The following is a 13460-nucleotide window of genomic DNA, read 5'->3' on the forward strand; positions in this document are numbered from 1 at the left end:
GCCCGGCTGCAAAAGGCGGTGGCGAGGCGGCACCTCAAGGGCACGCGGTGGAGTAACAGCACCAGAAAACACGCTGGCCTCCTTTGGGGGGGAAAAAAAAAAATAAAAAGACTTTTAGAGGCCTTTTCATGTTTCCAGCCTACATTGCTAGGTTGCTCGTTATGGCCCCTTGCTTGCATATGGCAAAGAATAAAAATTCTCCTCGCAGAGACAACAGCGCATCTGTCGGGAGGACGACCAGGGCCTAGGGTGGAGCACGAAGAGCCTCGAGGCCCGGACCGCTCTTCAGAGAGCGTTCAGAAGAAAATCCAAACCCAGCCTTTTCGAAAGGCCGCTTTGAATCAGTCCCCAGCAAACCGGTCCCTCAAACTGTTCAAATTTTAGGATTAGCTCAGTCCCAAGCAGATTTTTCACAGTATCGAGCCCATTTTCCTATCGCGGTGAACACCCGTTGCTCCAGCAGCTGATTCACCACTTCCCTCTAAAAAGGGTCTGCAAAGTCGCTGTCACTCCAGCCCTCCATTTCAGTTGTGTCAGTGAGCTGAAACGTAAAACACGTTCGTGCCCCTGAAAACCATTTCCAGGGCAGTTCAACCTGCAGGTCAAGGGGAAGCGGTTTCCAGCCAGTGCTGTTAGCTCTGTACACGAAGGATGAGAAGTAAGCGTTAGCTGGACGCAGACAACCGATTTGCACATATTACCCACCTCTCAGTTCCAGCAGTAGCAGAAATTGGCTTACATACGCTAAGCACGCATTTGCAAGGTAGCGACTCTGCTCACACGTTCAGCGAGGCCCTATAACGTTGTAAGAAAGCGCTCGACTTCCAACATTATACCAAAGTCAGGCAACAAATACTACACAGGCTTTCTTAACAGATGCAATCCTGCTTTTATTCTTGCAGTCCATGCTTTCCCACCGTTCGTGTAACTTGGCTGCAGCTGTGTGCCCAGATTATCCTTGGAAAAAAGCTTACAGTACCGGATTACGTTTCGTCTTATTTCATTAGTAGAAAACGCAGCAAAATCAAATCCTCACTCCTCGAAGTCATCAAGGACTTGTAGCAGGAAAATCTAGCAGTATTTTAAACACTTTTGTATTCAAAAGTCCTTGACCATCTTAGGTATTTGAGAAGGGAAGATATTGCGCAATAAAAAATGGGGGGAAAAGAAAAAAAATAGGAACATTTAAAACCAAAAGCAATATTGTATGTGTGCACAGATGCCACATTTTGATTAAATTTTTATTTAAGAAAGACCTTTAGTTTAGTTGGTTCATATTAGCTTCCTTGTGCAATGAAAGCACAAGGACGTTGGCTGGGCAAAACCACCTGCCTCTCAACGTGCCTCTCTCTCCCCAATGACTACTGAAAAAACTTAGTCAGCTTAAGCTCTTAAGTTAGGCACCTCTGTGAAGTGTCTAAAGTTAGGTTGGATGAATGCAAGCCAAGCTGTCGAACAGATGGAGTGAAATCCTCCTCTTGATAACAGGAACTTTATATCACTGCCATGGATAAGAAGGGCAGCTAAAAAAAGTCAAGGAGGTGGTTATATAAATTTCAAGAAGGCCTACCAGCAACATGTAAAGGTAAAACTTTTTGACAGATCTGGAATATTCACTTCCCGCTGAAGACTCTCAACAGCCAAGCTGTAAATATTCTGCAGCAAAAATGAGATGATAACACTAGAGCTACCGTACTACGAAACCACAGAAACGTACTGATGCAGCACAGAATTGCAAAGCATTAGGAAGCTGGGGTCTGGAGCACACAAGACAAAAAAATAACATCAGGACAGTGGCACTTACAATGAGTTTAGTACATAAATCAGCTGAGAGGCAGATGTGAACAGAAAGATAGTTGACTACCAGCAGATAACTAGACATCTTATTAAATGCCAAAAATGCTAACAAATAGACTCATTCCTTTTCACTTACAGAGCTGTAAAATACTCTTGCTTACAGCAGATTTGACTTGATGTCGCTTTTTACCTTGCTTATTCAGAGTCTGGAACATCTGTTAACGTATCTTCCTCATCTTAAAAATGACATGCTTCCTTGTTGTATTTCACATGTAATTGAATTTCAGAAGATACGTGTCTCAGCACAGGACCCATTTTTCTTAATTAGCTGCAGATACTTTAAATGGAGTAATATAGGCAATATTTATTTCCAAGCATCAAGATCCTTCAGAGAGATATCTGAAATAACCCAGAATGACTGGAAACTGGTTACAACATGTTTCTTACAAAACTTCATGAAGCAATTAGTTTCCCATTATGTGTGTTCTATTATCCATACTAAAATGAATAGTGTATGCTACATGCAATTTTGAGGCAATGTTTACTTAGAGAATGGATGAGATCTGAACAAAAAAGCAGCTTTTTCCTCCTCTGATTTAAGCAGCTTTTTTTGAAGGAGAGTTACACTATTTCCTAGTCTCTTTGGGAAGACAAATAGATGAAGTACTTTGAGTTTGGGTTTTTTGTTTTTTTTTTTTTTTCCCTTTCCCCTATTACCTTCAAACTTCCTCCAACAGTTGTAATTGTTGAGAAATTGCAGAGCTGAAATTATCAAGGGATGCACCTCTGTAAAAGAAAAAGTAGCAAAGACTACCTTATAATATAACCTTATAATGCCATTCTCTTAAAGCAAAAATATGGTTAAAAAAGTGACAGCGTGATAACAGCCTCCCAGAGCAGGGCTGCTTTCAGAGTCACCTTTAGTCATTTCAGTGACAAAAATACATTTTTACTACTTGTTATCTCTGCAGAACACACACAGCTATGGGAGCCTGAGCTGCACTGTGACCCAATTAGTGTAGTCATCCAGTTGCACAGCTAAACCCTATGTTCAGCTATGACTAAAAAATCCTAGTGAAGATGACGTGAAGAACGTTTGACCTCCCAGGATTTATGTTACTGATGATGATGAGCCGAAATGGCCTACATTTTTCTGCAGATCCAAGCAGAATGTGGAGGGCCAAGGAAAAAACATTCTAAATTGGACATATGTCAGAAATACTGAGTCACAAGCCTCAAGGTGAACAAGGTCATTTTTACAGTTTCTTTTTTCAAAGCAAAACCTAGATTTTATTATATAAGGCAGTGTTGGCAGCTCCAAGAATATGCAGTCTTTTTAGCAGGCCCTTTGCAGCATTAACATCATTTGGGCCTTAGAAAGGCTTGCAGATGCCAAAGCTTCCATTTTAAAGAGAGAATTGGTTCTGTATTGCAAAATATTTAATGACTTTTCCGTTAAAATGAAATGAAACGACAAAATAGTTATACAATTTTACTAGTTTATATTTCAATTCATAAAGTATACACACTGCAACTATGCTACCACAATGTCCACGCATCTAATATTGATGGAGTTACAGTATTTTTTTGGTATTAAACAATAGAGATAATGTATGCAGTTAAGGAAAAAAGCTTGGACATAGCATGTTCTATTCTGTAGTTACAGAGTACATTAGCTAGCATTAGTACAGTAAACAAGAAAAAGGTAGAAATACAAAATAAACCAAATATCTTTATATACAAACCAGTGCCTCTTATTGTTACCAGCTTATACTCACACTGCACACAAAATTTATCCACTGATGCAATAGATACTTCGGCATAACACAAACCATTATAAATTAAAAAAAAAATTACAAGGTGCAAAACTCCATTCTACAGCTTTCTGGTGAGAACTCAAGACAATCCAACGGATAAGAAATCCAAGCATGTTTAGCACCTATTAGTGCAACTGCATCGAGTGTGGAAAACGACCTACACAACCTCTGAACATGTTACCAGGGAAGCCAGTTGGACAGCTATAGATCCTCGCAGCTACACTCACGCAGTGATTTTGCCTCATATATATCTCAGTTTACTGTTTCTTTGTCCCATTCATACCTATGTGCAAAACTAAATCCTGGAAGCTTTCTCAGAGCTTCACAGAAGGCCTGCTACAGCTGGGTAAAAACCAAACAAAAACAAAACAAAAAACCCGACAAAAAACAAACAAAAAGACTTACTTAAATGTCAGATCATCCACATAATTAGTACTTTTTAGCAGTCCTGGTGTCGGGGGTTTTAATGCCGTTGATGTGTGGAACTAACAACACGACACCAAAGTGAAACAGAAATTTGCCAAGAATTCTGATTATTCTCGTCTAGCACTTAGACAAAGCTCCCAACCTCAGGTTGTGAATTTGTTTGGCAGCCCATGCCAAAAAAGCCCAGAGTTGCATAGAATTGATTAGTAACAGAAAGAAATGCCAAACACTGAGAGATGGATGCTGCATCTACTAAAACAAAGTGGGGTTGCTCCGACAGGAATGCTGAAATCATCCCCATTCATAAAGCAAAACATGTCACCTCCTACTCTCCATATCCTACCTCTGGGGACTGCTTTCTGGCACTGATGTAGTTCTTGCTAAAGTTTTCTCTTTTTTTTCTATTTTTCTTTTTTTTTCTTTTTTCTTTTTTTTTTTTTTTGCTTTGTTAGTGACACTTTTCCTTTCAAATAAAATATTAAAAAAGGTTATAACTGTAAAAAAACCTATCATATGTAAACTTAACAATTAGGGTTTGGTAAGTTCTCGTACCTAGTCTGTGAAAAGCCTCCAGCCAGACCGCAGAATGGAGTGTTTCTCTGAAGAGCTTCAATCTAGCTACAACACCTGTTAAATATCAGTAGTATGAAGATCCCGTGTCTAGCAATAAAGCCTTTTTTTTGTGTTTCCATCCTCTTTATCACTGACCTATAGAATCCTGACATGCTGTGTTTCTATCTTATTTACATTCTGGTCCTCTCATGTCACAGAATTAAACATCTGGCCAAGGAAGGCAACAAAAGGTGTTGTGTTAAGAAGGTGTGTTTGACAGAGTTCTGCTTTTCAACAAGTCTCTTTTCCTTGGACTCCAGTCACTGTTTTTATAGAGCTTATTGTTCTGTTGAACCATGTTTTCTTTGCAGCTTGTACCTCATTCAATGCCAGACCCAAATGGTGCTCCAAATCCTGCAAACAGGAGAGTGATTTATTTGATTTGTTATTTATACACAGCACAAAGTTATGTAAGTTAAACTTAGAAGGCTCTAGGACATCTACAATCTCTTGGCCACTGCAGAAGGTAAACAAGTCTTACATAAATTAAAAGTAACACCACAAGCAGATGAAATAAAAACCTTTAAAAAGCGAAACAAGTCTTGTGTTATTGCCCTTTGTGAAACATCCAAATTTCATTAGTACATCCATATCCTCTAATTCATTCCTATCAAAAGACTAAGAAGGAAGTATTCCCACAGGAAGTGGCCTTTCTGCAAACTAGCTTTTGAGTGCCTATGAAGAAGCAATGACATGCCAGACTGAGGCACAAAGAACAATTTTTTTTTATATTTTACTCCAGTATCTAGAGCGCTTTCCAATCACGCTTTATTAATAAACATGGCCAACATATCTCGTGCTACTTCTTAATTCAACACTTATTATGAAATAAAGGAAATGCGTGATTCGGGACTTTGTTAAAGCTAAACAAAAAAAGCAAACCCCCGCACTTCATCGAAGTAGCTGCAGAAGATCAGTCACTAAGTACTGTGCTGCAGCCAGGCAGATGTCTGGATGCTGTAGCAACTGGTAAATACACTTCATACTATTTCAATTATTTTATCTACATACACTATATTTTTCAAACCCAATGTTTGGTTAACTAACCCATACAGGAAATAGCAGGTTGCAGTTTCAACCAACAGGATCTGGGTTCCAACCCCTCTACAACAAACACATTTTCCTATGAGCGCAGACATACCGTGCGCTATAGAATGAACCCCCAAAGCATTACCTGTATTTTACACTCCGCTTCCACTAGCTGCAGTTTGGTCTGGGCCAGCTCAAGCTCCATTTCCCTCAGTTGGTTTTTCAGAGTTTCCTTCTCCTCATCCGTGTCCTCATCTGAACCCTCCTTGGCAGAACTGGCAACCTTCACACGGCCTTCTTTATTGAAGAACTCCCGGCAATGTTCACAGTCATCCACTTTTTGCTAAAGTAAATACCTGATTGTGAATGCTTGTATTGAAGTGCTGGTGATATGATCAAAGCCTTTTCCTGCCTCTGCTCTGGCAGAGCAGCACAACGCAAGAGGGACCACTAATGACTTACAAACTCGGGAACTCCTGCAGAACGCAGCCGAACAGGAACTCCAGCCCAGCCCAGGCCTAGGGGCTCCAGAAACACGGCTGTATTTTTGGTAAAATTGCCCTGCTGCAGCAATGGGCTCTGTATAACCTACATGTTACTTTATGGTAAGACAGCCAGAGGAATCTCCTCCAGGATAAAAACAAGACTCCTCAGAGCAATTAATAGTTATTATTTACCAGCATCTGTATGTAACAAATGGGCATGGGAGAGAGCTGACAACTACTCGTTGCCCCTCCAAGATCTCCCCTTATAATCATCTTTCCAAAACTGTAAGTCAACAAGAAACTCCTTTTCAACTTTCCCTTTGGTAATGAAATAAATTGTATGCCTTCTATTACTATAGAAGTGCTATCTGGCCTCTTACCCGTATTTTCTCAATTTCAGCTTTATTTGCTGTTTGTTGCTTTTCCAGTCGCTCACTCAGCTGGGAACAAATCTAACGGAAGAAAAACTATGTTACCAGATCATTTATAAATGTCAGTTTTCTCTCAAACAAACGCTAAAGCACATATCAATGCTACAGCAATATTAACATGGATAGTTTAAGGTCTCTGAAAAAGTGTGGGAAATTGGGATGCTGCATTAAGTCTTTTCATTGATCATAGTCTTATTCTTCTCATTCTATACATATTCTTCTATAACTGCAGAAGAAGGTGTGGTTTCAATGTAAGTTATTAGCAGTTTGGCCTTGTTAAAGGAGTCAGAAAAGGTTAGGGAAAGTGTGGCTCTTTTTGTTGCCTTTGGGACAAAGGGAGCAACCAAGACAGCAAGAATGGTAAAAAAAAAAAAATAATAATAATAAAATAAAAATAATCCATCCCTCAAGACCTGTGTGATGCAGACTTAAGAATGTTTTGATGGTTATGGGCCCACTAAATAGATGCATTAATTTGCTCCCTTGATATCCTGTGACCAGGAGCATGAATCCCAAAGCAAAATCTTTGAAAGGAAAAAGGTCTCTTGGCTTCTTCTTAAGTGTGATTACCTTCTGATAGAAAAAGCGAAGATGGATGAGAGAATTTTTTGGATCAGAATTTGGATTACAAGAGACCGTTTGAACAACATTAGGGTCTAACCGATGCTGTAGTGACTGGTGACCTACCAACACCTATTGTCAGAGCTAAACAGAACTGGCTTTCCACTTAAAATAGCTAAAATGTCCTCTCAAATGTATGGCAGAGATTACGCTTATTTCCAGAAATCTCCTCAAATACCAAAGAAAGGCTTGCAGTTTGGAAGCAGAATACATGATAACATTAAGTTGTGCTTACCTGTTTATAGTCACCAATAATAGAGCTGTTCTTTTTGATCTCTGACTCTGCCTTATCTAGTTCCCTACGACACATTTCCTTCAGCTGTAGGAAGAAAAAAAAGTATAAATATGTACAGCCTTAAAAAGACAAAAAAAATCAGAGGGTATTTTCTCTTTCTCCTTAACCTTGCTCTCTTTTGCACAGACCTATACTCTGCACCAGGGAACAATGGTCTAGCTCAGCTCCACACAAACAGGGAAAAGCTGGACTCTCGTGGCTCTGACTGCTAGAAAAAATTGACTTGTTTAGAAAAGAAAGTATTAAAAAAAATACTGATGGCTGAAATCCTATGCTGCTTCTCTGGGCAGCAATCTTTGATACAATCTGTGCCTTCATGATTTCAAGTTAAAAATTCACTGCCCTACAAAGCACCTGCCAGGAAAGCACAGAATTCTGCTTTGCTGACGTCCTTTACACTACAAAAGAGGCAGAAACATGACTTGGAACATTAAGCCCTTCCCACACTTGTCTTTCTTTTTTTTTTTTTTTTTTTTTTTTTTGCTTCTGTACTGCACAGAAATGTGAAAATGACAGAATTGCCCTTAACCTGAGCTGACTCTTCTTCCAGGCGCCTCTTTTCTTCTTCTGCATCAATCAACTTCTGTTTGGTCATTAGCAGTTCTTTATTCAGAGCATCTGCCTTTTCCTCTGCCTGAAACACATGGAGTATAGCGTTTAAGAGAGGCTTTCTTACTGTGCTGATGCTGCTAGATACCCATGGGCGCAGGCTCCAGCAGGACACTGTCAAGAAAACAAGTCTCTTCATATACATTAATAACAATACAGCTCCAACATTCTGAAAACTACTTTTTTCAAAAGTTCCACTTACAATGGCAAAGCAGGAACAAATTAAAATTAGCAAAGTATATCACAACACTCCATCATCATAAGATGCTCCTTGAATTCAGCGATTAGTTTTAGCAAAATTGGAGTAGGGATTGCTCCCAAGAAATCCAATTACAGAAATAATCTTTGCTTTCTCATCAAGCCTGGAATTTGACAAATAAATTTTGAAGACAAAGAAAGGCACAGAACAGTTCATGATATACAATATCAATAATAGGCTGTAACAACCTTAAACCTAAGTTCAACCTGCAAATATCCAAACTTCCAGTGAAAATGAAATTAATGAAAAATGCCTCAGGAACATTTAAAAAACACCAAAAACCTCTAGGAGGCCTACCACTGGATGTGGCACCTTCTTTACAAAGTCATCCCAAAAATACTGCATGAAAAAACTCATCTACCAACACAAACATAACAGTCAAAGATTATCCGCTCCTTTAAGGAAAGAGATGTTCTACCAGAAAGCGTACAATCCCTTTTTTTACTACAGTTTTTAAATAATAAAGATGTTTAGTTGTCTTTTTTGGGAACAAGAAATCTTCTCAGCAGTTTCCATTCTTGCATGGTACAAACTGATGCCAAATCACATTACTGCATTTGGAGGTGATCTTGCCTTTCTAACGGGTGAAGTGAAATACCTTTTTTTTTTTTTTTTCCTGAGATACCCTACAGCAAAAAATAGGTGCTTGATAAATAAATTTTGGATAAGTGGAAATACAAAGGTATCGCTGTGTCAGGAAAAAAATAAAAGTGATGGAAAACTTTACATTTCCCTAAAAGAAACAAGAAAAATCTTGGGCTCTTCATAAACCACCCAAAACTATCACTGCAAAAGCAGACACCTTTTCCTGTCACACAGCAAACTGACACACAGCAACTTAGTGCTTCCCAATAGGTGTATGAATTCCACATAAAAATAGATCAATAATTCAAACGGTATATAAAATGTTCAGGCACTAGCTGTACCAATTCCCTTCAAAAGAAGGGAATCAAAAGGTGAATTTTAGACCCTTGCAGTCCTGCTGATCCTTTAAAAAAAGATGACAAAGGCAAAGAGAACATCTTTTCATTATACATGGTTTTAAGCTGTTTTAAAGTGAAAGAAAACTGGGGTGTTGGAGTCCGACAACAGCAGAAGAATGAAGCCTATTTTCTGCTATAGTGCAAAGGAAATTAAGGAAATTCTTGTATTTCCAAGCGCTTTGCTTTGATCTTCTAGGCTGCAAGATTTCAGACACGCCACGGAGGTATCAGAAAAGGCGTATTACACAATGTCCTTTGGTACTTTTCTTTCAGGATATCTAAGTAGTAGACATGAAACTTCCGATTTCAGAATCCAATTAGAAGATTCAATCAGGGTCCTACATATCCCTCCCAGCCCCTCCCCGGGGATGGGCTATCTCAAAGATTTTGCTTAGTTTTGTTCCTCTTTCAGCTCTCCATTTAAATGAATCCACATAAAGCATAATTATTCAAATTAATCAAAATAAAAGCATAGCATATAGAACCCTGCCTCATATGGGCTCAAGCAGCCACAAACAACAGTTAGCAACTGGTACAAAAAATGTCTTCAGTACATTTTTTGCTGGGGTCCACCCTCTGAGTGCAGCTGCTGGGCAGTCTTTCTGGCCTTCTACGAGCTACCTTTAATGAAATGAAAAAGCATAGATAATATGAAGTGAACATATCAATGCTTTGTGAAAACTCTGCATGGAACATACTTTTATGATTCATAGCACATTTTAACAATAAAAGGGCAGCAGATGCAATATACCTGAAAGTCATTAAAACAAACCTTATAAGGAGCAACATTCATCCATTGCCAGCAACATGGACAGTGAATACTTTTCTAAGAGAAAGTTTCCAGGAGACCATGGGAATCCTTAAATTCTCTGAAGAAGATAAGCTGAAACATTTTAAAGCCTGTCAGCTCCTGCACTATACGATTTGCAAAAGTCAGTTTCCTTTGAGATTTCAGAAATGCACTTATCTTGGTTCAGAACAAGAATGGCGAAACATGAGCGCTTGAACTCCTCTCCTCATCTCCCCAAGCAGATAGGCTAAATTCATTCTAGCCTACCACACACACTACCAAAGCCAGTATCTTTCAGTCTCTGCAGCTCCTGTAAAAAAGCATATCCTAATAAAATCTCCCAAACTTGAGTATATAAAGAAGGGAATGGGAGTGTGAGCTTAACAAGAGTCCTGTAACACAAACTGAACCCAAAGCTTTCCTCCTCAAAACTCTACTGACAGAAAACCACCAATGATGGGCAGACTTCAGAAAAATATTTTCAGAGTTGCCTGAGGTATTTGCAAAACTGATTCCGCTGACAGCCAGACAGACTTGGACATTCAAGTTTTTAGGCACTATGCAAAAGCCTGTCTGCAGTGAAATCTTACTCGTGGAAATACCAGTTGAAGGAAAACAAAATACGGAATCTATCCTCTTATCGCTGTAACAATTCAAAGATTTGACTATTTTAGTTCCTGCTATACTTTCTTTCCCTACATAGAGGAAGCAACTTTCTTCTCTCCTGTCCCTCAAATTGCTCTGTATGCTTTTCAGAACATCAGCATTTCAGTCACAGGTCCTCTCTCTCATGAATTGTCTGAGGCAGGCCTCCATATTGTCATTCTGCAATACGGACATGGAGTATACGGACAATCCTATCCCATCCAAGTCAATAACACCATTTTCTGCATCACATTAGACACCCTGTAAAGGTGCTCCCCATCCCATGTAATGTCAAAATCTGCACCCGCTCAACCTGTGGACCTGACAGGATTATAAGTAGCCCAGCTTCAGACAAACATATAGGCAATCCTTAACCCTGGAGGCAAGACATGAATGAAAACATATCGAACAAAGAATATGGGATTTATCAGTTGTGCCAACAGAAAAGGCAAGTTTACAAAGTACAATACTGTTCTCCCGACTGATACCTCCAACGAGAAGGGTAACTAAGAATTGGTCTTAGAACCTTGTCTCCACTAGACAGCATAAGGAAGTGTCTTACATTATCTAAATCCTTTCGCAGAGCAATCTTGCTGGTCACTAGTTCATGTGCAAGATCATCATTTTCTTGCTCAAGCCTCATGTTTGCTTCTTGTAGGCGCCGGTTATCACGCTATGGGAAACAAAACAAAAGAAATTAAGAGAAAACTCTTACCAGATGCTCGTCTGTTAAACACAGTACTTATTGCACCTGAGCACAGAGATACAGCTTATATCCCAAGTACGAAAAGACAATTCTACCAGCATGGAATTCAATGAGGACAAAACCAGCTAGCCATAATTTAAACATAAAATAAATAAATGAAATATAAATGGTTTATTCTCAAGGCTAATAAAGAATTCTCCTTAACTATTACCTGCTAAGCTAGAGAAATGCTTTTGGAGAATGCATAGGTGGGGGTGTCATTCAGCCATCAATACCTTGCCAAGAGCTTCCTGCAAGTACTGATTTTCTTGGCTCAAAATAAAATTTGCATGCTGGAAATAGGTGAGAGAGAGGAGGATCCTGGGAAAAACATTCTTTTTTCTTCTGCTACAGTTCCCAGCACACAGATAGATGTTAAAAAAAGCTCACATAAACTCTTCTGCTTAAAATATATAAATTTGTGTGTGTGTGTGTTGGTGTTATATATATGCACATAATTTTATATATAACATATATTCCTTTTTCTATATGTATATATAGAAAATATATATATATAATTATACACTTACTGCAACATGTATCATTTGATATTGGGGAGAGGAGTGAAGACAGGATTATAATCAATGGAAGGCAGAGTTTGGTCAATATAGGAGTTTTCTTTCTGTTCTTAGTATTTGACATAATTAGCCCACTACGTAAGTGCTGAAAAGGGGTTCTGCTGAAACAGTTTTATGAGCCAAAATATAAATTCACACTGTTCTTTTCATTGTGAAGACGGGCTCACAACAATCCCATTCCAATTAACATTGCCAGTATATGGAGTTTTACTACACGCTCCCGTAGCGGATTCCCCTGTTGCATCAAAATCAGTCACATAATACAGAAAACAGCTGAAAGAAAAAGCAGTCAAAGTAGCAGCTTCCTACAGGCACCATGCGTTAAATCAGACTGGAGTAGGTGTGCGTTACCTCATATCTTTCTATAGGATCCTCCTGTTGAGCTTGCTGCTCTCTCATGGTATGATACTCCTTTTCATATTTCTTCAGCTTCTTCTGACTAATCTAAATTAAAGCAGCCCATTAGTTCCTGCCCAGAACATCGATAAAGGAATATACAATTCACAAAGGGTTATGGTTTAGGGAACTCTTGCCTTTTTTACAAAACACAGCTAATACCTTCACTCAATTTTGAGTGTCAAATCATTAGACATGGTCAAAAATTCTAATGCATTCAATGTAATTGCAGAAGTATCCCTTCCCCTTCTCCTTTTGCAGAACATAGAAAAGCTTTTGAAAAGGATCTATAGGAGCATCCTACCTGCATTTTCCCCGGCACCCATACAACTATCTGATATTTCAGTCACGGCTCAGCAAAACAGACTGAGTTGAAACCCACTAGAAGTGTTTACTTTTTGAACTTGCAGGAGTGTTTGGTTTACTTTCCATGAGCCTGCAAATGCTGAAAGGACAAGTGCAGGCTCAGCTGACGTTTCTGCTAGTGTTGTTCAAGCTCAGTAGAAAACAATCCAGTCCCAGAGCTGCCTCGGTATCTCAGGCAAGCAGCAGCAAGCAGTTCAGATGCGGCATACGCTCTGTCCCCACTGCTCTGACATTCAGATGACTGGAAAACTGTTCTCAGCTTTGACGGGCTCTGCACAACGCAGGGGCAAGCGACTCTCAGGGTCTCACTTTCCCCTTCGGTGAGAAGGGGCAGAAAGGTCGTGTTAAGTTCTGCATTTTGCGCACAGTGCTCCAGTCCTGCAGGCACAGAGAACACCAAAGTGAACCTGCAACAGATCCTGACCAGCGCCTTTCCCAGTGCCGGGTAGCAGGTATGCCATGTGCTATGGGGCTTTAGCAAGACAGACCACTGCATGCATTGCATGCGTTTCACATGTAAGTTAGTATACATCTGCATTAAATCTCTAGTAATAAAAATTTGAATCTTTATTATGT

The 13460-nt window shown here is 39.4% G+C and overlaps 1 protein-coding gene across 6 annotated transcripts in view; it reads right to left on the minus strand.

Moving 5' to 3' along the window:
* Window positions 1–3279: 3279 nt before the first annotated feature.
* RABGAP1 (RAB GTPase activating protein 1) overlaps window positions 3280–13460 on the minus strand; it is a 79246-nt gene continuing 69065 nt past the window's right edge. For 5 of the 6 annotated variants that reach the window (XM_068914633.1, XM_068914629.1, XM_068914631.1 and 2 more), the window contains 7 exons: window positions 12474–12566; window positions 11362–11472; window positions 8043–8147; window positions 7454–7537; window positions 6547–6618; window positions 5827–6024; window positions 3280–5006 (listed from right to left, as the gene is read on the minus strand). In XM_068914633.1, coding sequence (XP_068770734.1) covers window positions 4884–5006; window positions 5827–6024; window positions 6547–6618; window positions 7454–7537; window positions 8043–8147; window positions 11362–11472; window positions 12474–12566 — 786 coding nt within the window. In that variant the 3' untranslated portion in view covers window positions 3280–4883. Of the gene's footprint in view, window positions 5007–5826; window positions 6025–6546; window positions 6619–7453; window positions 7538–8042; window positions 8148–9917; window positions 9986–10136; window positions 10465–11361; window positions 11473–12473; window positions 12567–13460 lie in introns of those variants that run through there. The other variant, XR_011135623.1, reaches the window with a different exon arrangement.

The sequence above is a fragment of the Struthio camelus genome, chromosome 20 (assembly GCF_040807025.1).
Source record: "Struthio camelus isolate bStrCam1 chromosome 20, bStrCam1.hap1, whole genome shotgun sequence".
Lineage (NCBI taxonomy): Eukaryota > Metazoa > Chordata > Aves > Struthioniformes > Struthionidae > Struthio > Struthio camelus.